The sequence below is a fragment of the Natrix helvetica genome (genome assembly GCF_964273705.1).
Source record: "Natrix helvetica genome assembly, chromosome: 3".
NCBI classification, from domain to species: domain Eukaryota; kingdom Metazoa; phylum Chordata; class Lepidosauria; order Squamata; family Natricidae; genus Natrix; species Natrix helvetica.
Window position 1 is genome coordinate 150,586,273 of NC_138549.1, and position 25,193 is coordinate 150,611,465.

The 25,193-nt window shown below is 38.9% G+C and overlaps 2 protein-coding genes across 2 annotated transcripts in view; one reads left to right on the forward strand and one right to left on the reverse strand.

Moving 5' to 3' along the window:
- Positions 1-25,193, reverse strand: part of RBPJL (recombination signal binding protein for immunoglobulin kappa J region like) — a 65,059-nt gene that overhangs the window by 22,818 nt on the left and 17,048 nt on the right. Inside the window, exons 2-4 of the mRNA XM_081947554.1 lie at positions 11,654-11,768; positions 6,545-6,667; positions 1,704-1,774 (exon numbers count right to left, since the gene is read on the reverse strand). Coding sequence (XP_081803680.1) covers positions 1,704-1,774; positions 6,545-6,667; positions 11,654-11,768 — 309 coding nt within the window. The remainder of the gene's footprint in view (positions 1-1,703; positions 1,775-6,544; positions 6,668-11,653; positions 11,769-25,193) is intronic.
- The window catches only part of MATN4 (matrilin 4), a 71,991-nt gene continuing 58,510 nt past the window's right edge, over positions 11,713-25,193 (forward strand). Inside the window, exon 1 of the mRNA XM_081947553.1 lies at positions 11,713-11,842. The gene's annotated coding sequence lies outside the window, so the exon portion shown is untranslated. The remainder of the gene's footprint in view (positions 11,843-25,193) is intronic.

Consider the following 25,193-nt stretch of genomic DNA (forward strand, 5'->3'; position numbering starts at 1 on the left):
TGTTAGCAGCATGAGCTTTGCATGTTTATGCAAGTCAAACTGATATATCTTCCCCCATCAAGTAGATTTGCAAGATCCTTTACCTTATAAAGGAATCAAGTGAAAAGGAAAAGTGTCATGCATGCTTTTTCCTGAGCTGCAATTAGCTTCTGTTGATGAAAGAAGACAAGAAATAGCGTTGCTGGTAAAGTTTTTGAAATTCTCCACCTAGTACACTTTCCTATTTTCCACATGAGCTAAACTTAAATGAACAACTGAATGTCTACCAACAGGGCACAAAACCCCATTCCATAGCAAACTGGCTCTGAATGGGGCATTCTGTATATAAGCATGTAGTTCTTATTCACTCCCTCCATTCCACATGCTTGTTGATATGCTCAGGAAATTCTAAAAGATCATTTTTCCAAAGCTGAGTTTGGCATATGCCTGGGAAATAACCTCCTTCTGCCCTCTTGTTGTGCCAGCAGATCATGAGTCTAAATTCTCTGTGGTCTGGATACAATTCCTGTAACGGCAGGCCAAGCTATAACCCAATTGCCGCAAGCTTTGTGGCATTTTTTCTTTCTTTCAGGCTACCAGTTAAGCTGAAAAAGGAATGCTTCATTCCCAGTGCAATTAACAGATGACAAGTGAACGTGGAAACAGAAGCCAAAGCAACCTTTTTCCTAAAGGAAAACACATCTCCTCTTGTTTTCCCTTGGAGCTCTTTGGCTAAGGTTGTTCGGACAAGGCGGAAGAGCCTTAAATTAAGCAAAAGAGTTGCTGTGACTTCTTGGTTGTACATGGTAAACAAAGTTGCATGGTGCGAGAGTATACTGATGAGTGACTGGGGAACCCAGTGCCAGTAACAATGATGGTGATAAATGTTAAATACTTCAAATTTGTGACTTATTGCAGCTCTAAGAACTTTTCAAGTTTTGCATTGTTTGCTATTTTGTAGTGGGTTTTTTTACCAAGCTGGTAAGTGTTGCATTTGAAAGCAGACACACCAAATCAAGTAGCAGGTGCATGCTCAGTCTTTTGTGGTGATGACCAATAGGAAGTGAGCATCAACTGGCTGCTGAAGGCTGAAGATCTACCACTGCCCCATTTGGCGACAACTCGGTTCCTCTATATCCTCTTTTACAAAAACAAGAAATAAAAATATCATGTATGAAAATACAAAATGCAGGGGGGAAAGCCCATTAGATATATTAATCTGTTGTCTTATTTCCTTCTTAGTTTTTTGTTATATCTTTTGAATGGTGTGTAAATATGGTTTATCTCTATGTGCATATTAATGGTGGATGGAAGGGGAAAAAAGGATGCTCACAGTTTTCTACCACAGATGAAACTATGGCTGAGTTTGTCCACATTTAATAAAGTAATCATTGTGTCTTCTTATTGCTAGTTGATGTTCATGGATGTAATCTTCTAGTCTTAGATAGGCAGAAGATTCCAATACTATATATTTTCTTCTATTGGAACAGTAATATATATTCAATTCTATTAGGATATTAGAATAATAGACTTGGCATTCAGGATTATCATTCTCATCTAGGTGCACCCAGTAATTTTTGTGATGGGTACCTGGATTTTGCAGTCCAGTTACAGTAGGCCAAATAATTTTTTTTATCCTAATACAGAAGGTGTCCACAAACAGTTTCCAAACCTCTATAATTCTAATTATTGGGAAAGGAAGAGTGAACTAAAATGGATTGTACCTTCAATTTCTTCCTTCTTTTGTTTCCAGCCTGGTCCACTGAGATACACACATGGGGGTGGGCAGAAGAATCTGATAAGAAAAGAAAAAAATATGTGTAGTAAACAGTTAAACTAGGAAAGTTTCTTTACATTTCTATTTTTCTGGAGAAATAGATTTCAAAATATTTATTATTTTATAAAGGACCTGCAGAAGGCTTGCAGGTGCACAGGAAATCATACCATAGTTTAGCATGATGTATAAATTCAAAATTATGATGTGGCAAAGAAAAAGGGTAACATTTGTCTTCCTGGTAATTTTATATGGGGCTCTAAAAGTGCCCCTTGATTTCACTAAACTATCTTCTGGGCCTGAAAAATTATTTAATAAGAATTGGAAAGTTTGTTGAAAGAAGTCATCTTATTAAGCTTCAATTGCTGTTTTTAATTGTTTTGGAAAACAAATGTCCTCATACTATTAGTGTTTTTCACCTTATGGATTAAAACAGATAAAGGACCTCTCTCATCATTTAGGTAACATACACTAGTATATATCCTTGAGATTGGATTCATATGGATTGTGCTTAATTTTTGTATTCTTAACTTTTGTGACTATCTCAAATAGTTCATTTTTCAAATAATAAAGTATTGTAACTATGACTGTGTCTATGACATGGGTAACATGTTTTACTCAAACTAATTTTGGGGATTTGCACAACATAGAAAGTAGTGAACTAAAAATAGAGCTGGGTTCACTCAAACCACCAGGTTAATAAATGGCTGGCTAATTCAATGTGTATGTTTAATAGTAATAATCTGCCTCAGAAATGTTGTGAATTAGGGTGCAAAATGTCTAGATTTCTTTTCCATTTTTGATTCTAAGTTTTCTTCATGACCATAACAGAATAGCAGAGTTGGAAGGGATCTTGGAGGTCTTCTAGTCTAATCCATCGCTCAGGCAGAAAATCCTGCACCATTTCAGACAAATGGTTATCCAATCTCTTCTTAAAAACTTCTACTGTTGGAGCATTTACAGCTTCTGGAGGCAAGTCTTTTCACTGATTAATTGTTCTAACTACCACGAAATTTCTCCTTATTTCTAGGTTGCTTCTCTCTTTGATTAGTTTTCACCCATTGCTTCAGGTGCTTTGGAGAATAGCTTGATCTCTGCCTTCTGGTGCAATCTACTACAGCTACTGGGGTGGCAAGAGGATTAGGCTAAGAGTTATTGGCTGAATTAACAAAGCTCCAAGTCAGAAATAAATGGTGCCATATACAATGCCAATGACTGCCCTAAGTCACCTATTAAACTATATAACTCAATGTAGATTTGTTCAAAGCCATGTCTAATCCTAACCCCATGTCAGACAAGCTTTCAGATTAACCCTGCATATATCCTGGAGAAACATAGAAACAACACAAAATGAATAAATGTAAATGTTTTTAAAGCATTAGGCTTGGATAGATTGCAATTATAATTGTAAATAAAAACAGTGACACTAAAACAATAATTCAAACCCATAAATCTTGCTTCTTCTTTGATCATAAACAGTGTTCAGAAATTCTTTGTTTCTTTAAGCACAATGACTTTCGATTGTGTAAAACAAATTTGCTTTTCCTTTTTTTTTAATGTTTCCAGTTTCAGGCATCTGTACAAAGTAAGCATGATCATGAACTCATCAGCCCTGCACTATTGAAGATGGTGATACTTATACAGGGGTAAAACTAAGTAGAAATAAATCTTATTCCTATGATTTTTTTCCTGGCCTGGAATATGGAATCCTCAAGAGATTAAGAACAGAGATTACATTCCCTGGCAAAACCTTAAACCGGCTCTCACCACAGATTCAAAGATTTGAAAACATGTTTTCCTGAGTGGTATTTGGGCCTTCAAAGTGTGATAGGAAAATTCCAATAGGAAACAAAGGCAAAAACACAAGCAATAATTCTTACTTTAAGATCAGAGGTTTAATGTTTCTAATAATTTGGAACATTAGAAATGAATAGATATAAACGATATAATAGCAGTAATACACGGCATTGACATATTAATGCAGAGGGCCAATGAGATATAGCAAGTCCTACAAGGACTGCTAAAAATCAAAGAGCTCCGAGCCGATGTTGAATCCTGTCCTTTATACTGTTCTTCTAACCACATACTTGCTTCACAACTTCACTAACTGTCACTTTCTGTGAACACCTGTGTAACATTACTTTCAATTCCTCATTTCCAACAGTTTCATTCTTCCTGTTTTAAATGAATCCATATAAGTGCATATTTTGCAAAAACACATTTCACAGTTAGCATCATTCATACCACATTGGTACTGCATAAAACATCAGTAACATTAAAGATGATAATTAATGAGAATGAAAAAAAACCATAATGAATAGTTGCATATTCCCGTGCAACAGTAATATCTTTGAGGTTACTAATTTCAGAGTATTATAGAGCCCATTCTATTTCACACTATTTCGTACTATTTCAAGTTTTACTTAAGAAGGTCAGAGGTAAATATTAATTTCTTTTATGGGAAAAAGCTGAATCAAATCAATTTTCTGTGCTATTGCCACAATAGAGTCAGAGCCAAACAACTTTCAAATCATGCCAATTTGTGGAAATAGATGACAGCATGCAATTGTTTAAGGATTTGGCTTGCTTGCAAAGGGAGAAATGTGAACAAATTTGATTCAAATCCTACTGCCTGTGTGCTGCCACAAGCTATACTCCTTTCTGGAACATCCTGGAGCTTTTGCAGAGAAAAAGAGGTAAACAGGTTGAAAGAAGTTGAATGTCAAGCTATCTCTGGCATAGAAGCTATCCTCTTCTAGGTTTCCCTTCACACATGATGACCCAGGAAACAGGACAACCTGACCAGCTCAGTAATGATAAACAAAGTAGGTGAGGAAAAAAGTCACTGTCAATGTATTCAGGGCATGGTCACCTCTGACCCAAACTGTCTCCAAAACATGGGAAATCCCAGTTTTTAGATGTAGATAATTGACAAACCTCCCACTAGGAAATTAAAGTCATCCAGAGTCTGGATAATTCATTCACATCATGAAAGAAATATTTGCAAGAGTGGGAACAGGCATCTGGCCAGGTTCAGACCAGCTATCAGCAGCTCTCTAATGAATTATTTAGGAATGAGTAGCAGTTGCAAAAAGTTTGGTTTCCATTAGGAAATTAGGAAGCAATCCAGAAGGATCTGTGATAATGCAGAACCTTTGAGAAACATTTCCACTTTCTAGTGATGGGACATCTGTCAACTAGATGAGGAGAACATGCGTGCGAGTGTACAACTTCAAGCTGAGATACTGCTTTCCATCTGGCTGTCAATGCACAGCCCTAATTGGAAATAAAAACTGTCCCTGTCTTGCCATGGCACAATTGCCTCTGTCTGGAAGCTTTTTCCTTTCCTCAGTTCAATGGGAAACATGGCTCCCTTGCTGTTGCTTTTAGAAAGATCAGAAAGTACCGCTTTAAAAAAGGAAGAGCCAAATTCTCATACATGAACACAAGCAGTGATAACTGTCAATGAGATTTGAAACTATTTGTTCACTTCAGGGCCAAAGTATGGGATTCTGAATTGGATCAGCATTATATAACCAATAAATATCAAACGGGAAAATACGGTATTACTGTTATTGCAGCTCAGCTAATGGCGGAATTGCCCCTCTCCCCCTTGTTCCCTTGTAAGTTTCCTAGATAGGAGAGTCATCAGGAAATTAATTGGTGAGGGAGAAAAGTCATACTAAAATATAAATCAGAATAGGCAAACCGCTTTTATTAAATGTTTTGGAAAACTAATATAAACAGAGAGAGAGAGAGAGAGAGAGAGAGAGAGAGAGAGAGAGAGAGAGAGAGAGAGATAAAAGAAAAAAAGAATAAAATACAAATAATTGAAAAAATAGGTCTAAATTGTAGTGGAGATTATAGGTTTCTGATATATCATTAATTGCTTATGAATTATAGAAAATCTGCTTTACAAAATTAAGCATTGCTATTAAGCTTTAAACTGAGAATGCATGTTATGGAGCTTGGTCCAGACAGTGCATTAAAAATAACTTACAATACAATAGCAGAGTTGGAAGGGACCTTGGAGGTCTTCTAGTCCAACCCCCTGCCTAGGCAGGAAACCCTATACCGTTTCAGACAAATGGCTATGCAACATCTTCTTAAAGACTTCCAGTGTTGGGACATTCACAACTTCTGGAGGCAAGCTGTTCCACTGATTAATTGTTCTGACTGTCAGGAAGTTTCTCCTCAGTTCTAAATTGCTTCTCTCCTTGATTAGTTTCCACCCATTGCTTCTTGTTCTACCCTCAGGTGCCTTGGAGAATAGTTTGACTCCCTCTTCTTTGTGGCAACTCCTGAGATATTGGAACACTGCTATCATGTCTCCCCTAGTCCTTCTTTCTATTAAACTAGACATACCCAGTTCTTGCAACCGTTCTTCATATGTTTTATCCTCCAGTCCCTTAATCATCCTTGCTGCTCTTCTCTGCACTCCATTAAAATATTGACTCTATATAGAAAAACCCAAATTATGAATGAGATACACATCTATGTACTAAGATATAGTTCAGGAATGTTCCAGTTAGAATTGTCCCTGCTTCCAAATTGTAAAGCAATGACTCTCAGCATCTATCACTATTTGTGAAGCTTTTGAAAATTGAATTTTAGCACCTTCCATAAGATATCTATCTGGGTAAACTAGAAATCAATGGACTATCAAGAGATCCACAGTGTACTTCACATAGTGTGCACTCATGTGCAAAGAAGTAGACTTATGCTATCTAAACTATTGCAGACATTTCCAATGAAATCTATTTTTAACAAGGAGTTCACATTGCTTCCTACCTTTTTTCATTCCCATATGATTTCTGAGCAACTTTTGCATGCAGTATCAGCACTGTCTGATAGGGGAGCTGAAGATATCTATGCACAGCATCTTGGAGAGGGTCAATTTGCTCTGGATTGGACCTTTATGGAAGATAGTCAACAGTACATATTTCGTATTTAGAAAGAATAAAGCAAAGCACCAAGAAAGTGAAAAAGAAATACCGGTAGAAAAAAGTAAATGTAGTTATAATCTTTGTCCAATCAAACAAGTTAATTTTGCCATCTTTGTTATCTCTGTTATCGGTTCAAACTACAGTAATCTGCTGTTGTGGGTATTTCAGAGTCTTTCCATTTTGGGCCATATAATATAGGTAGTCCTCAATTTAGACCAAGGTGCAGTGCAGTGGCTCAATAGTTAGGTTGGTGGGCTTGTTGGCTGGGAAGACAGCAGCCCAGGTTTGAGACCTGAGTGCCATGTGATGGGGGGAGCTCCCATCCTTGCCCCAGCTCCTGCCAAACTAGCAATTTGAAAGCATGTGAATGCAAGTAGATAAATAGGTACCACTTTGGTGGGAAGGAATTAACACTCAATGATGTCATGCTAGTCACATGCCCATGGAAATGTCTTCAGATAGTGCTGGCTCAATGGCCTTGAAACAAAATTGACCAACCCCTCCCCTTATAGTTTGCAAAATTCCAACTAGTGGAATAAAGTTCGCAGGGACTCCCAACTTACAACCATCCGTTGAGTAATGGAAATTCTGGTCCCAGTTGTAGTTATAAGTTAGGGTTACAACACCAGGTCTACATCTTGGCCAAAATGAGGCTGGGGGTGTGGTGTTTAAAAGAATAATGACTATATATGTATATTTTGTTTTCTCTCTTTAAAAAAAGAAGAAGATATATGCTAAAATTAAATATGTATATTGAAAAGGAATTATAAATACCATCAACATAAAATGGAGCTTGCTCAGAAGCTGAAATACACCAAGTAAATGAGATGAAGAGTGTGAAGTAGAGGGGAGAGGTAAGGGAAGAAGAAAAGGAAGGAGAGATGGCAGGGGGGAAGAGGAGGAGAGAAAGAAGGAACGGAAAGAGGAGAGAGGAGAAGGAGAGAGGAAGGGGAATCAGAGAAGAGAAAGATGACAGAGGGAAGAAAGGGGGTAGTGAGGGGGAGGAGAGAGGGAGAAGAAAGTGATGGATAAGGTACAAATATGGTGTATGGAGAGCAGAAGAGCCAATAATTGTTTTTGGGAGTTGATGGCAAGACAAATTGATGTAAACATTTAATAATACAATATGATGTTGGCTATGTAATAGTATACATGTGGTTGTATGTTATGAAAATGGAAACATAAAAAACTTTATTTAAAAAAAAGTTAGGGTTACAGCACTAATCATATCTAAACATAATTTTTCATGGTTTTTTTTTTCAATTGGTTGTCCACTAATCCCAGTGAGAAAAGTTCTGGTTTCAGTTGAATGTTACCTAATCTTTAAACTTCTTTGTATCATTATATGTATTTGAACACTAAAATGTCTTGCTTTTGTATAAGTTCACAGACATGATAAAATGTCCCTTTATTTGTTATCCATCTTTGCAACATAAATTTGAAGTACGGTACCTTTATAAATTCTAGACAATTTTTCTAGAGTCAATAGGGAGGAAGTGTTATATATGTAAAAGTATGCATGCTTATTCAGAAACCCAAGTGAATCAATTTGGGGATAAAGCAGAAAGCATCTGCATGAATGTAAATAGATGAACAAATAAAAGTAATTTCATTATTGGTATCTGTTATCACCTGCTCAACCAAGAAAAAAGGTGCAGTATGCTTTCCAAGATCAAATTGCAGATCTTTCAGAGAGGCACAAAATAGTAATTGAGAACTTCAACTATCTAACATCTGTTGGGAAGCAAATAATAGCCTTATTGGTTATGCTTCCAATGCATTTGAATAAGCCCTCTCATTCTTCTCCCCTCGTTAGTCTATACTATCACTATTAATGTTTCTAATAATAAAGGAGAAAAACAATTTCTCTCCGGACATTACCGTAGTTAGTATGCATAAAAATCTAGGCAGATGTAAATAAATTTTCAATTATACCAACTCAAAATTTGATGAACATGTTTTATCCTTGATATTTCCAGTTGACCAGTCTTCAATTCCACTTGCTTCTGCACAAGCATGAACACAGAAAATCAAGGCAAATTAAAGGGGGAACAATTCTTGTGTGCCAAGAACATTTTATTCAATTAAACATATCAGGACAGAAAGCAATGGAATGTGATTTGAGTTGCTGCACAGACAACTCAAGTGCATTCAAGATGAGGTGCAATAATAATGTGTTCCAAGACGATAGTTTATATTTTTAGGAATCATGTGTATTTTGCAAATTTGAGTCTCAGCCTTTTCATGTTTCTATGCATGGTTTTTTTTCCTGTTTATTGTTAATTCAATAACTGAAATTTAAAGACAACCAAAAGCATCACACCAATGAAACTGGATTGCTAGGAACTTTAAAGACAGTACAACTGAACCTTAACAATGGCCATTGTAAAAGCCCATCATAATGGAGAATTGGATTATGTAGACTAGGAGAAGGTAATTTTTTGGGGTCGGTTTTGACAGTACAAAAAGTGCATTCTCATAAAAAGTGAATTCTCATGAAACAGAACAGGGATGTGATACTCAAGGCTCAGGAGCTGTTGCTGGAGCTGGCCCAGAGGGTGCTTAGATCTGGCCTGAGGGGCCACCCTAGAAACATCAAAGGACTGGCCTGTGATGCCTCTGTCAGCAAAAACAGAGCTCGGGAGGGCCACGCGAAGGAGGCCATCGCAGCCAAAAATGGAACTCGGGAGCCCGTTTCCATTGGCAGAGTGCTTGGGCTACCACAGGCACCCCCAACACGAGTGATGTTGAACTGGCTGCACCCATCCTGGCCATGCCCACCCCAACTCCCCAAGGTCACACACAACCCTGATGCGGCCATCAATGAAATTGAGTGACACCCCTTCTATAGAAGAAGTCTCAGCATTTACACAATATTTAGGGCAGTAGGCATGGTCACATGTCACACATTTATCAGATGGCAAACTGCTGCATTCACTCCTCATACACCTACTGTATTTTAGCCATTTTTCTACCAGCATTTGCCATCTCCACCAACATGATGCTTCCTGAGTTCCTTCATGCCTTTCATTTCTCCCGTCTCTTTTGTTGATACCAATTTCTCTTCAGGCTTCCAACAAGGGACTGCAGAGGAGAGCAGAGTACCACAATTCTATTTGGGAAAGAAGGCATGGTCGCACTACTACGATTTTAGCAGGAGTGTAGTAGAAGAAACTAGGGCATAATTGTGCAGTTATGAAATGATGTCCAGAACTGTAACTTCCAGATGCAGCATTATTTTCAGAATGTGGCTTGACCACTCTTACTCATTTCAGCATTCTGAAAACAATTAGCTGAAGCTGAAGAAGCTTCTTGGATGAGAAGTGAAACATCTTCAAAGAAAAACCAGAAAGTCCAGTTGCCTCTTGAAAAAAGCACCTTTGGGACTTCAGAATGAACGGACCCCCAACCATCATAGGTAGACTGGTCAATTGTTGTACACATCGTACATCAGAAAAGCTTTCCTTAGATTTAAACAAATTTTAGATAGCAATAATTGTTTCTGGTCCAAATTTCTGTGGCCAGAGAAATTAGTTCTCAACATTCCTTTTTGTAGCTTCCTTCTATATACCCGAAAATGACTAATGTCTCACTCAACATCATGGAGGTATAAGACTTAGGATTCCATCTTCACTGGTTAAGTAGAAACATTAAACTTAGGCTGAGAATAATGGAAAGGATGTGATTTGCAAGCATTAAGAGTTGGCGAATTTTTTCTTGTGCCAGATGGAGAGAGAAAAATCACTCCAGCAGCAACGGAAATATGAGTCAGAGATCTAATTTCTCTAGCAATAATGTTACTAGGGATCTGGATTGTTACATTAACATTCTTTTAAACATTTTTATTGTATTAAAAGCAATGTACTGAATGCAATTCACTTTGCATTTTTCCACAGAGATTACCCTTCTGATTGCCCTTTAATCAGACTATGGTGTGTGATACTCACAATTAGACCCATTACAGAAGTCTTAGACAACAGGGAATTGCAATTCCTCTAGTTGTCTCGTTGTATGACCCGCAACACCAAATAAATCTGTATCATCCACATTTTAATAAATGTATTGCGTTTGCACATTTTAAAGTAAAATACTGGTGCAAAGTTTTTAAAACGGTCTTTAAAGTCTTTAAAGCTGTCTAAGGAAAATCTCTGAATCTTTGCACTACTATATGTCGATGAAGATTCTCATTCATCCAGGTCATGGTTGTCCCCAGAGGTGCTTTTTCCTTGAAGACCTTTCCCTTCTGACAGAACTGAAGAAGCTTCTTGGATGAGAAGCAAAACGCCTTCAAAGAAAAACCAGAAAGTCCAGTTGCCTTTTGAAAAAGCACCTTTGGAGTTGCACTACTGTAGCACTCCTGTGTTTGGCTTGCTCTAAAGCTAGGGAGGCTTAATGTGCAGAAGAAACGGAGGGGAGAGTTACTCTGCATTCCCCCATTCAGGAGATGTGCCCGATTTTCATTTGCGCTAAAGTTGGACTTCGCTTATCTTCCAGATGTCAGGGATTGTGCGGGAACGCAGACACATTGCTAGAGACACTACTATTAGGATTTCCTGCCCTTGACCTTGTCTCAAAGGCGCCCAGCTAAGCCCATCACTATCACTCCTCCGGAGACAGGGTCCAAGGAGATCTTCGTGCAGAGGGGGTTGGTGCTTGGCAGTGTGGAGGGGGGGGGACCCCGCGCGCGGCGCCACCCATCCTGCCCGCATGGGTGGTTGGGTGGGGCCGAGGCAGGGCAGCCCCGCTCCCCGCAGAGACAGCCCCGCTCTTTAGCCCCACAGAGGAAGGGGTCAGCCTTCCTCCACCTCCCCCTTCCCGCCTCTCCTTTCCACCTTCTCGGTTAAAGACAGCGCTCTCCTCTCTGGCTCCTTTCAGTCCGAGCAGCGGCTGTAGCGCGAGTGTTTGAGCGGAGCTGCCTCCCCACCGACGGCTCCGCTACTCCCTCCCGCTTTACCTGGACCAACACCGCGGGGAAGTCGTCCTCCCAGCCTCCGCTGTTCTCGCTGGTTCTCCCGCCGAGCTTTCCTGCCGGCCCAGGTGAGTGAGGGGTTCCGGGGACAGTCGGGCACCTGCAAGACGAAAGCACGACGTTGAGCTCGGCTCCCGGGGCAAGGCTCGCGATTGATCTCCATCATCTCCAAAGGTGAGTTCCCCAGGAACCGCCTGGCCACGTGCAAAGTGCAAAGTGCAAAGCCCAAGGATTCTCTTGGCCGCTGCTTTGAGAAAGCCTGGAAGGCTAAGAAGGGGCAAAAGTCGCGTGGGGCTGCAAAGATCTATTCACACTTGAGTGTGAGAATAGGGCTTTCCCCTCACTCACAAATCTGACTTCATTTACCATCAGGTACCACCACAAGGCCTGTAGAAAATAAGGCATTTGTGGCATTTTAACTTCTCTTGAAAGCCCTTTGGGAAAAGATTGCAAAATATTGAAAAGAAACAAGCGGACTAGCAGTTCTCCAAATAGCCAAGGTAGCTTTGTACTTATTAGTTTCTTACATTTCCACTGACAGTTTGTTAAGCAGTAGTACAACTTATTTTTATGGTACTTGGTTAAGTGTATGAAGGCAATTTAGCAACAGGACTTTCTTGTTTTTTCTTTGAAGATGTTTCGCTTCCCATCCAAGAAGCCTCTTCATCCCTCACTGGATGATTTATCCATATCCATATCCATATCCTGATTTATTCTTCCATTACCCACCATCCAGTCAGAGCTGAAGAAGCTTCTTGGATGAGAAGCAAAATGTCTTCAAAGAAAAAACAAGAAAGTCCAGTTGCCTCTTGAAAAAAAGCACCTTTTTGGATGCTTGAGAATCTTCTATTCTCCAAGGCACCTGAGGGTGGAACAAGAAGCAATGGGTGGAAACTAATCAAGGAGAGAAACAACTTAGAACTGAGGAGAAATTTCCTGACAGTTAGAACAATTAATCAGTGGAACATCTTGCCTCCAGAAGCTGTGAATGCCCCAACACTGGAAGTCTTTAAGAAGATGTTGGATAGCCATCTGTCTGAAACGGTATAGGGTTTCCTGCCTAGGCAGGGGGTTGGACTAGAAGATCTCCAAGGTCCCCTTCCAACTCTACTATTGTATTGTATTGTATTATTCATGAACTATTTATTGGCTTGATTCTCACTAAGAAGTATATATAAAATCTTTATTTTCTAGTATGTATGATCAATCATTTACTTTTACTCATACTCTTTTTCCCCTCACTTGATTTATTATTCCCTATCCTTATAAAATTTCTACCAACCTCCCAGTTAAAGTCTCTTGCCCTTAAAATCCCAAGATTTGTATATCCTTCTGACATCAGTATTTCTCTTGGCAGAAAGTGGAGGGAGATAATGAGGAACCATAGGGAACAATCCTGTTCCCACCAACCTGCTGACTGAGGTTTGTCAGCCTGAAGTTTCAGCAAGGGAGACAAATTAGGCAACTCATTTGTGAGGAGGGGAGATAGTGTCTTATTCTGAGCCAGATTATTGCTCCTCCGCCAGATTAGGAACCTCCAATGATATCAAGGGAGACTTAGTTAGAATTGCAGCTAACTTGTTGAAGCTTTCATTTGAGGCACATCTGTAGGTCAAAGCCAGCAAGTGGCTGAAGCATACACTGGCCAGAGGTAGCAAGAAGGCAACATGCATGCCCTGAGATATTAGATATTTAATTCTCAAATGCAGATGCTTGGCACATACAATGATTCTCTTATATTTATTGCTTTCACAATATGTCAGGGCAACACTCAGTCAAAGAGTATATTTACTATTGACAAATGACCTAAGTAAAATGGATATAGACATATAGCCCCCACCCACACATTATAGAAGCATATCTTTCTCAAAATGGTATTCTAGATATATTGGACTATGCTGTCCAATATTCCTGCTTATCTTGCTGATTAGGGATATTGTATATAATAGACAAACCCACTTGTAAAAAGAAAACCATCCAATATCCAATTGGCCTTCATAGACTTTCAAAAGCAGAACTCCACTTTTTCTTATTGTTTAGCACAGACCTTCCCATTTATTAAGTATTTCTTTCATAGCCTATGATCCATGCTACTGACGATCTATGGTTTCCAGCCAGTTTTATCTTAGGAGATGGTGATTGGCCTCATTGTGAGCCTTGTGGCTTAGTAAGAATTGGAATCTGGTTCTAATCATTCCACTTCCACCATGCAGTTGCTATTCATCAAGCTATCTTAAGAGTTGCAAAGATGAGTTGCCACTAGAGAAGAGAGAAATCAGGTGTATGAATTTAAGATGTAATCAATTATGTTTTTCCCCCTTTCTTAATCAGTAGTTCAGAACAACACCAATAATTTAAATAACTGGATTTTTCTAGATAGAGAAAAGATAGAATTACAATTTGAGATATTTTTTTTCTCTTCCCTCACCCTTTGTAATTTTTGACTTCCTGCCACCCACATATGACTGATACAGAATGTCAGTGGACCCTAAAAAATAATCTCTACATTTTTCTTGGCATTCTAAATCCATTTGTGGCAGAAACACAGAATAGTGGGAATATCCTAAGACATACTTTTTGCTATATAATATGAAATCAGAACATTTCCTATTACAGTTATAATAAACTCGAGTTTATAGAGATGCAACAATCATGGTACACTTCCTGCTGTTTTTAATATTGAAGACTTTTGATTTGCTCAGTGCTGCTCTGGAATGTGAAATGCTTTTTACAGCTGTCTCTTTGTGGCTGTACATTTTTCTTTTGCTTCAATTAAGATGCTTCACTGCAGTGCTCTTAAGCATGACAAGTTCTAAAAAGGTATATCAAGGTTTATTCTTTACATTTATTGAATGTATACCTTCAAAATACATACCATAATGGTTGGTGCATGCAGTAATGTTTGCATAAATAACCAATGACTTTCAGCATGTTCTCTAAGTTTTTATGCATGCAGAATCAATTAAGGAACTATACGTATCAGGCCAGAGTTTGTTTTTATAATTCCTTAATTGAATAAAATCAAATCAAATCAGTTGTTCTTCCACATAGTCCTGGGAGATAAGCAAAGTTAATCAACATATTATATTTCCTACATAATGTCTATATCCTTTGTGCCAGACATGAGCAAACTCTGAAAAGACACTTGCTTATATGTAGTTTTTTTTAAAAAAAAAGATTTGGCTAATTCTAATGATTCTAATACATCAATTTATTATGGAAGCCATCTCCAGAGAATGTTAACCATTGATTAATGGTTCAATTTTCATTCAAAGCGTTCAGTTGCTTACACCTAAGACTTAAAATATCACCCCAATTTCATTTAAACATGCATAGTGTATATTTACAGAGTAGCTATAAACTTGCAACAGGTATCGGCATGCCAGGTTATCAGTGATGCCCCTTTGAGATGATCTTTAGTTTCTGTGCTTTATGCATTAGTATTAAAAACATTTGTTTAAAATTGTCCCAAGAATGAAACAGTTTAACAAGGTTAGGTAGAATACACATCACCCCCCCCCCCATGATGTTGAGACCCTAGGAAGAGTGCAGAGAAGAGCAACAAAGATATTAGGGGACTGGAGGATAAAACATATGAAGAACAGTTGCAGGAACTGGGTATGTCTAGTTTAATAGAAAGAAGGACTAGGGGAGACATGATAGCAGTGTTCTAATATCTCAGGGGTTGCCACAAAGAAGAGGGAGTCAAACTATTCTCCAAAGCACTTGAGGTAAGGACAAGAAGCAATGGGTGGAAACTAATCAAGGAGAGAAGCAGCTTAGAACTGAGGAGAAATTTCCTAACAGTTAGAACAATTAATCAGTGGAACAGCTTACCTCCAGAAGTTGTGAATGCCCCAACACTGGAAGTCTTTAAAAAGATGTTGGATAACCATTTGTCTGAAGTGGTGTAGGGTTTTCTGCCTAAGCAGGGGGGTGGACTAGAAGACCTCCAAGGTGCCTTCCAACTCTGTTATTCTATTCTCTTCAAAGCTGCATATCTTCAAAGGAAAAAAGTCTATGTGTTTTAGGTGAGAATCCCAGGGCTAAATTGGGCTAAGTCCAACTTGAAATCAGCTGCTTCAATAAGTTAGTTTTTTTAAAAAAGTAAAGCTGGGGCTAAGTTGCAGAGAAAACTAGTTTGGTGTAGTGATTAAGGCATCAGGCTACAATTTGGGATACTGTGAGTACTAGTCCGCCCCCTCTACCTGCCCCCAAGGTCTGTGACTTTGAGCCAGTCACTTTCTCTCTTTTCTGAAAAGTCTTGCCAGAAAAATGGCAGGGATTTTGTAGGCAGTCTTGAATGAAAGGGAGAAAAAAAAGAATTTTCTGTGATTGAGTGAAATTCTTATTAGAAGCCAATCGTGTATAGCAGAAAATGGGAATGGAGAGAAAAATATTCTGTAGAATGTTCCATTTTTCCAAGAAGTCATTTAAGACTGGCTCCAAACCCCTTGAGTTATTGTGACTTTCCCCCTGAAACTGAATGCTTAAGGCAAGCAAAACAAATTATCTTTCAAATTTAGGCCTCCATCCCCTGCAGGGATCGCCAAATCTGTATATGGTCTCATAAAAGCTGTGGTGTGTGAGGACACAGAAGTTATTTTTTTGGAGCAAAACTGCAGAACCTTTCTTTGGCATTTGTCCCTAAGAGAGTAGCCCAATATAGTCAATGGGATTTACTTCAAAGATGAAACTGGCCCCATTTCAAATATGAATTCCTGTCTGGTATGCGGTAGCAGAATTTGGTATGTCTTATTTATTTACTTAGTAAAATGATACTATCTACCTAAACTAGTAAGCTTTTTCTTCAGCCTTCTGGAAAGACTGTGCTTGAAAATGTTGTTCTCTGCTTCAAAAGGATGTTTTTCTCTTTTTTTCCAAAGTATTTCATCAGATGTTGTTCATTAAGAGAGTGGTTACATCGTTTTTTCTTTCTTCATTTGATTTTTATTGGCTTATATTTTTTTAAAAAAGAATTCCATATAAATTAATGCTTGGTTGGTCAAAACATAATATGTCTCTCTGTGTTAAATATCCTAACAGTACATATAATCTGGGGTATTTCTTTTAAGGAAAGGGAAAAGTCTGTTCAGCCTTAAAATGTGAAGCAAAAACAGAAGTGAAAAGTTAGCAGATACATGAACATTACATCTGACATTTCTGCAAAAGTGTTCAGTTTGCAAACTGGAGCGCTCCAATTTAGAAAGGCATAATGCAATCTTATGCATATTTCTCTTGAATATCGATTCCATTATCTGGTAAATAGCTGTAGCACTATAGCACTTAGACTTATATACTGCTTCACAATGCTTTACAGCCCTCTCTAAACGGTTTGCTGAGTCAGCATATTGCCCCCAACAAACTGGGTCCTCATTTTACACACTTTGGAAGGATGGAAGAATGAGTCAACCTCAGCCCTGCTCTGCTTAAATGTCAATTAGAATTTTTTTAAATTTTATTTTTATACTATTTTTTTCTCCTGAAGAAACTGGTGGATAATATTCCAATGAACACAATGCTTGGGTTCAGAAAATTCAGTTAACCAAGCTTAACATGTTGCAATGATGATGCAACCTTTAGGTCTTTTAATTAACCTATTGAAATCATATCATGGGAATTCAGACATTGGGGCATACTCCTAAGTAAATGTGATGAAGTGAAGCTGCGTAAGGCCAAAATGTTAATGGTTGCAATAACTCAGCATACCACTAGCATTTTCTGCATAGTATGATGGTGTTCCTCAATGTGCAGGACACTTCAGTTTTACATCTATGGAGATTCTCAGTCACCCAGGTCATGGTTGTCCCAAAGATGCTTTTTCAGGAAGCAACTGGACTTTCTGTTTTTTCTTTTCTTTTGAAGACGTTTTGCTTCTCATCCAAGAAATGTCTTCAACTCTGACAGGATGAGGAATGGCAGGATTTTTATTCCTTGCAGACAGCTGGTCATTAGCATCCTTTTAGAGGGTCTTTGAAGATTTATCTGCATCCTCAGGGTCAAATGAAGTAGTGCTCCTGGTTCCTGTAGTCTGCAATGTTTTTCCCTCTGGAAATCAATTCCTACTCTCGCACCATTCAAATGATGTTAATCCAAATTGTATAGCAAAAAGGCTGTATAAATGGAGGAAAAATTGCAGACTACAGGAACCAGGAGCACTACTCAGTTGACCCTGAGGATGCAGATAAACCTCCAAGTGCCTCCTTGACCCTCTAAAAGGATGCAAATGACCAGCTGTCTGCAAGGAATAAAAATCCTTCTATTCCCCACTATACTGTCAGAGCTGAGAGAGACGTCTTCAAAGAAAACCCAGAAAGTCCAGTTGTCTCTTGAAAAAGCACCTTTGAGACTTCAGTTTTACATATAATAATAAAATAATAATAATAATAATAATAATAATAATAATAATAATAATAATAATAAAAACAGAGTTTAGATTTAGTCTGCTCTAAACATGACATTAATATCCACAGTATTTGACAAAGTTACTTAGATCTCACTGATCTTCAGAAGTTTCCTCTAAAACATGCCTATTTATGGAACCAGCACAAAATCTATGGCTATGTGCATACAAGGGATTCAGGTAACCAGTAAATATTGTGAAGAGTGAAGAGATAACACCTTCCCTAGCATGCAGAATGTACCACCAATTCTGAAGTCCAGTTCCTTACTTGATTTTCTTCTTGTAGATTAATAGTCTTCTCCATAAATACAAAATAAGATATAAACATTGTCATAATTAATATGGCTGCTGAAATTCAACAATAAACTCAACAATAGCATCAAGAAGATAAGTGTGATGTTTCAGGATGATAATAATGATAATAATAGCTGCAACATGCTGACTAGTCTACTGATCAGAATGTGTCCAATGACAGTGTGAATGCAAGAAGAAAAATATTTTTGCAGGTCTTCCTAGGTATCGGGTTGCACAACCATTTGGGTGAGTAGCATTGTTAACTGTATCTCAGCAACAGAATGCAGGGTCAGGACTTCAAAGTCAATCTGAAATCTTGTGTATGTGTATTGCAGAGAGATTGGGTCTTTGGCTGTCCAGCCTAAACTAATTCAGGATTCAATCTTACTTACCAGGGAAATAAACCCAATTATTTCTGAGTCAAAAATGTTGAGTTATATTCTAATAATAATCTATTCTAATAATGATAAAGTTAACTCCACAAGTATTTTGATAAGTTTAGGAACAAGTAGATAGCTAGGAAATATGATGTAAGATCCAATCTGCCTGCTGAGCTCCAGATAATTTTGAGCTATTAACTGATTTCACTGTCACTCACCTGGGGAGCAGGTTAAAGCTGTTGCCATCTCTAAATGTGACTTTCTGTTCCTGGCAATACTGAAGAAGCCTCCCCCTCCCCTCAATATTTGCAGAGATTTCTATTGTGCATAATTGCAATATCTGCACAACAGTTTTCTAAAAAAAATATGAAAAGCATACAAATCAGCAATAAGATCTATGCCTTGGAACATGAATTATTGGCTTTGACCATAAGACTTCCATTAATTATTTTTATTGCTTTATTTGGTATTTAAATTATGTAACCCCCTACTTGATATATGACTTTAGTTGGCTAACAATTGGAATTAAATAAAGACAAATTGAAGCAATTTAAAAGGAAATTAAAAACATTCACAATGTGTTTGGAATGACGCAAAAATATACAATACAACGCTAAGGGTGGGTTCATCAACTGTCTTGTCCAATACTCAAGGGCATAGGCAGATCTTCAGAACCTTTTGAAAGGCTGCTAGGACTGAGTTCAGTATTTTTCAACCTTGGCAATTTTTAAGATGTGTGGACTTCAATACAATACAATAGGAGAGTTGGAAGGGACCTTGGAGGTCTTCTAGTCCAACCCCGTGCCTAGGCAGGAAACCCTATACCATTCCAGATAAATGGCTATCCAACATCTTCTTAAAGACTTCCAGTGTTGGGGCATTCACAACTTCTGGAGGCAAGCTGTCCACTGATTAATGGTTCTAACTGTCAGGAAGTTTCTCCTCGGTTCTAAGTTGCTTCTCCCCTTGATTAGTTTCCACCCATTGCTTCTTGTTCCACCCTCGGGTGCCTTGGAGAATAGTTTGACTCCCTCTTCAAAGCATGTTGAGTGGAGAGTTTTGGGAGATGAAGTCCACGCATCTTTAAATTGCTCCTTTTAGAAACCACTAAGCTAATTGAAGGTATGCAAAGTGATAAGAGAAAGGGTATGATGGTCTAGCGGTTAAGGTGCTGGGTTTGTCGACTGGAAGGTTGGCAGTTCAAGACATAAGATCATATGATGAGGTGAGCTCCCATTCTTGTCCCAGCTCCTGCCAACCTAGCAGTTCAAAAGCATGTAAATGGAAGTAGATAGGTACCACTTCAGTGGGAAGGTAACAGTGTTCTGTGAGACTTGGGATATAGTGATGCTGGCCACATGACCATGGATGCATCTTTGGACAATGCTGGCACCCTTGACTTGGAAACAGAGATAAGCCCTGCCCCCTAGAATAAATGGACTGGACTTTTTTTCAAAAAGTTTTTAAAAGGGGCCAATGCCATACTCCACCCAGTGAAAAGGAATGGACAAGTTCCAATTATTACAGGCATGAAATATGATTCAAATAGTAAATAGTTTGGGGGAACAATAGATTTTCACCCAAAACTACAATATGATATTAGTTCATTCCATTGGAAATGTCAAAGGTTCGTTACACTGGGGAAACATACTTTATATTGGTTAAAAATAAACACGTGTGTGCAAAGTTTTCAATTCAATTTCAATTTCAATTTATTTGTGCTTCTAGACCGCCCCCTCTCCCAGAAGGGACTCGGGGCGGTGTACAGTCCATAGAGAATATCACAAAAATACAATAAAAAATTAAATATGTACAGTTTGGAGGAGGTTAAAATGCAATTAAAAGAACTGTACAAAGCTAAATAAATATATATTTTTTTAAAATCCCTAAAACAAAATCCATGGCTCAAGAAACTCATTTCTTACTGACTTATAATTTGATAAAAAATATTTCATTGAGTCTGCAGCCATAAAGAGAGTTAGATGACTCTATAAGTCCAGGCTATTTATGTTTTGTTTTTTCAAATGGGAAGGGGGGACCCTTTTGAGTCAATCTTGACAATCTTAGTCCCAGTGCTCTTCAATATCTTCATCAATGATTTAGACGAGGGGATAGAAGGGGAACACATCAAATTTGCAGATGACACCAAGCTGGCAGGAATAATAATAATAATAATAATAATAATAATAATAATAATAATAATAATAATAATAATAATAATAATAATAATAATAATAATAATAATAATAATAATAATAATAATAATAATAATAATAATAATAATAATAATATAAGATACACAGCTGGTATAGTTAACTGGACACAAGCTGATTTGGACATTTTGGACCGAAAAACCAGGAAACTAATGACAATGCACTACAGTTTACATCCACGCAGTGACACTGATAGATTATACCTGCCCCGAAAATCAGGTGGCAGAGGATTATTACAAGTGAAGCAAATAGTTGAAGAAGAAAAAGATGCACTGGCTGATTATTTAAAAGAAAGTCAAGAACATCTATTAATCGAAGTAAAGAACAAAAATCTATTGAAGACCCAACAGACAAAACAAGAATACAGAAAAGATGTGATAAAATCAAGAATGGAGAGTTGGCAGAACAAAGCATTACATGGTCAATTTCTGGAAAAAATAAAAGATAAAGTGGACAGTAAAAAAACTTGGTTATGGTTAACAGCAGGTACATTAAAGAAAGAAACAGAGTCACTAATCCTGGCTGCGCAAGAACAAGCTATCCGCACAAATGCCATTAAGGCCAAAATCGAAAAATCCTCTGATGATGCCAAATGTAGACTTTGCAAAGAGGCTGATGAAACTGTTGACCACATACTCAGCTGCTGTAAAAAAATCGCACAGACTGATTATAAATTGCGGCACAATTCAGTAGCACAAATGATCCACTGGAATTTGTGCAAAAATTATAACATTAAAACAACAACAAACTGGTGGGAACATAAGCCTGAAAAAGTCACCGAAAATCAGATGGTCAAGATCCTGTGGGATTTTCGTATACAAACAGACAAAATACTAGCGCATAATACACCAGACATCACACTGGTTGAGAAAAAGAAGGTTACAATCATAGACATCGCAATACCAGGTGATAGCAGGGTCGAGGAGAAGGAACATGAAAAAGTCGCAAAATACCAGGACTTAAAAATTGAAATCCAACGATTATGGCACAAACCAGCAGTGGTAATTCCAGTGGTAATCGGCACACTGGGTACTATTCCAAAAGCACTGGAATTACATTTAAAACAGTTAAAACTTGACAAAATCACCATCAGTCAAATGCAAAAAGCCGCACTGCTTGGATCTGCATGTATATTACGAAAATACGTTACGACGTCCTAGGCCCCTGGGTGGGGCCCGACTAGTAATCAATGCCAAATCCGGCGAATCAACTGGCCGCTGTGATACAATCTAATAAAAATAATAATAATAATAATAATAATAATAATAATAATAATAATAATAATAATAATAATAATAATAATAATAACAACAACTTTTATTTCTAGACCGCACCCTTTCCTAGGCAGGACTCGGGGCGGTGTACAGTCATGTTAAAACCATATACAAATACATAGACATGAACATAGACATAGACATAGACGTGGACGTAGACGGAGGAGGTAAAAAATATACTGTACAATATTTAGTTAAAATACAAATATTAAAATTCCCTTAAAAATTCCCCAATAAAATGTTTGCCAGGAGGTGGAAGATGGAACTGTCAATCAGCTAAGCCAGCTAGTCGGAACAGGTGAGTCTTGAGCTTCTGTCGGAAGGAGCAGAGGTCATTGGTAATTCTAATATCGGGAGGGAGGTCATTCCAGAGGGTTGGGCCCATCACAGAGAAGGCTCTACTCCTAGGCGTCACCCGCTGGCACTGCTTGGCGGATGGCACCTGGAGGAGTCCCTCCCTGTGAGAGCGGATAGGTCGTAGGGATGTATGAGGTGAGATGCGGTCCCGCAGGTAACTAGGTCCCATGCCATGGAGCGCTTTGAAGATAGTAACCAACACCTTGAAACGCACCCGAAAAACCACAGGCAGCCAGTGCAGCTCGCGCAGGAATGGTGTTATGTGGGAGTATCTTGATCCTCCCATGATAACCCGCGCGGCCGCATTCTGAACTAGCTGCAGTCTTCGGGTGCATCTCAAGGGGAGCCCCATGTAGAGAGCATTGCAGTAGTCCAGGCGAGACGTCACCAGCGCATGAGTGACTGTGCGTAGGGCGTCCCGATCCAATAGGGGGCGCAATTGACGCACCAGGCGAACCTGGTGGAATGCCCCCCTCGCCACGGCTGTCAGATGGTCATCAATCGACAGCCGGGCATCAAGGAGGATGCCCAGATTGCACGCCCATTCCACGGGGGGGCAATAATTCGCCCCCTATGGCCAGTGATGGCGTCAACTGGTTAAATCGGGGCGCCGGTAGCCACAGCCACTCAGTCTTGGAAGGGTTGACTTTAAGTCTGTTGTCCCCCATCCAGACCCGCACGGCTTCCAAACACCGGGACAACATTTCGACGGCCTCGTTGGGGTGGTTTGGGGTGGAAATGTACAGCTGTGTATCATCAGCGTACAGATGGTATCCGACCCCAAAACCACGGATGATCTCACCCAGCGGCTTCATGTATGTGTTGAACAGGAGGGGTGAGAGGACCGAACCCTGAGGCACCCCACAAGTGAGTGGCCTCAGGGTCGACCTCTGCTCCCCTGCCAACACACACTGCGTCCGGTCGGAGAGATAGGAGCGGAACCACCGCAAAACAGTGCCCCCCACGCCCATCTCTTCCAGCCGGCGCAATAAGATACCATGGTCGATGGTATCGAAAGCCGCTGATAGATCTAATAGAACCAGGATAGAGGAACAACCCCTATCTCTGGCCCTCCATAGATCATCTACCAACGCGACCAAGGCCGTCTCCGTGCTGTGACCGGGTCGAAAGCCGGACTGGCGTGGGTTAAGATAGACTGCTTCCTCCAGGTGACGTGGGAACTGTTGTGCCACCACACTCTCTACAACCTTCGCTAAAAAGGGAAGGTTGGAGACAGGACGGTAATTAGCTCTTTTTGTGCCACCTATAACAAAAGCCTTTATTTTCCATTTTACCCAGATGGTGATTTTATGCTATGCTATCATTGGAGAAGACAAGCTATTGAATCAGTTTAAAGTACCGAAAGTATATTTTGAAAGTAACTCTACTTTCCATATAATTGTCTGAATGCAGTAAATCCTATATATATGCACCTGTGAAATTCAGGTTAGATATGCATACTGGATAAGAAGCTTTCCTTAATGAAAACCTCTTATTCGTGTTTTGCTGGATATGGAGATTTCCAATCCTCCAGCATATGGTTGTCCCAAAGGTACACCCCCCCCCCAAAATAATCCTGTAAAAAAATAAGCTTGTAAACTATATTTGTGCAAATTATGTAAAACTTCAGAAATGGTTCCATGGTAATATAGGTTTTTAGTTTTTAGTTCTGTGTAGATTACTCTATGTTTCAAACTTGCATAGAACAGATGACAGCCATGCCATAGCTTGACTTAGTCACACATTATTAATGAATATAAAAATATTTTATCTTTAAAATTCACAAATCTTACATTTCAGTTTGGAAAGAAAAACCAAATCCAACTATTCACCATCAAGATTAATTCCTTTTTCAGAAGCCTTGCAAACTTTGATTAAAAACTAAAGGGCATCAAATATAACTCTGGGACTTACCGTAAATACCCCTCTCAGATTGCAAAGGAAATTGGACGGGATGCATACATTCCTACTAGCTTACAGCAATATTGTTTTGATTCCTGATCTTCTATGTTATTTTCACACATGGAAAATCATACTATCGGAGAAAATCAAAATATAAATGTGGAAAATTCCAGTGAAAGTTCCGGAGAAATGTAATGAGAAAGGTACCCATTAAAATGTATTATTAAAAATATGTATTTGTATTCACCAAACCATGTCATATAGCATTATTAAAAAGAAGCACTATTTCCCCTTTAAATCTGATGATGAAGAATTGGGATATCAATGAACTGAATAATAAACCTAAATGATGATCTTTTGGATACGCCTCTCCAAGCTAATACTCTCAAGATATGTTAAATTACATTTCCTACATGTCAGCCGGCAGGGGATAATGGCAAATGCATTTGAGCATATCTAAAGGTCAGCATTGGATGACTTAGAACAGGGGATGTCAAACTTGATTTCATTGAGGGCCACATCAGGGTTGCGTTTGACCTCAGGGGTGGGGGTGTGTGGCCAGCTCAACATCACTCATGACAGGGGTGCCTGTGGTGGCCTGAGGGCTCTGTCAGTGAAAACGAACCACGGCCCTCCTGAGCTCCATTTCGCTGGCAGAGGCACCGCAGCCAGTCCTTCAGTGTTTCCAGGGTGACCCTGTAG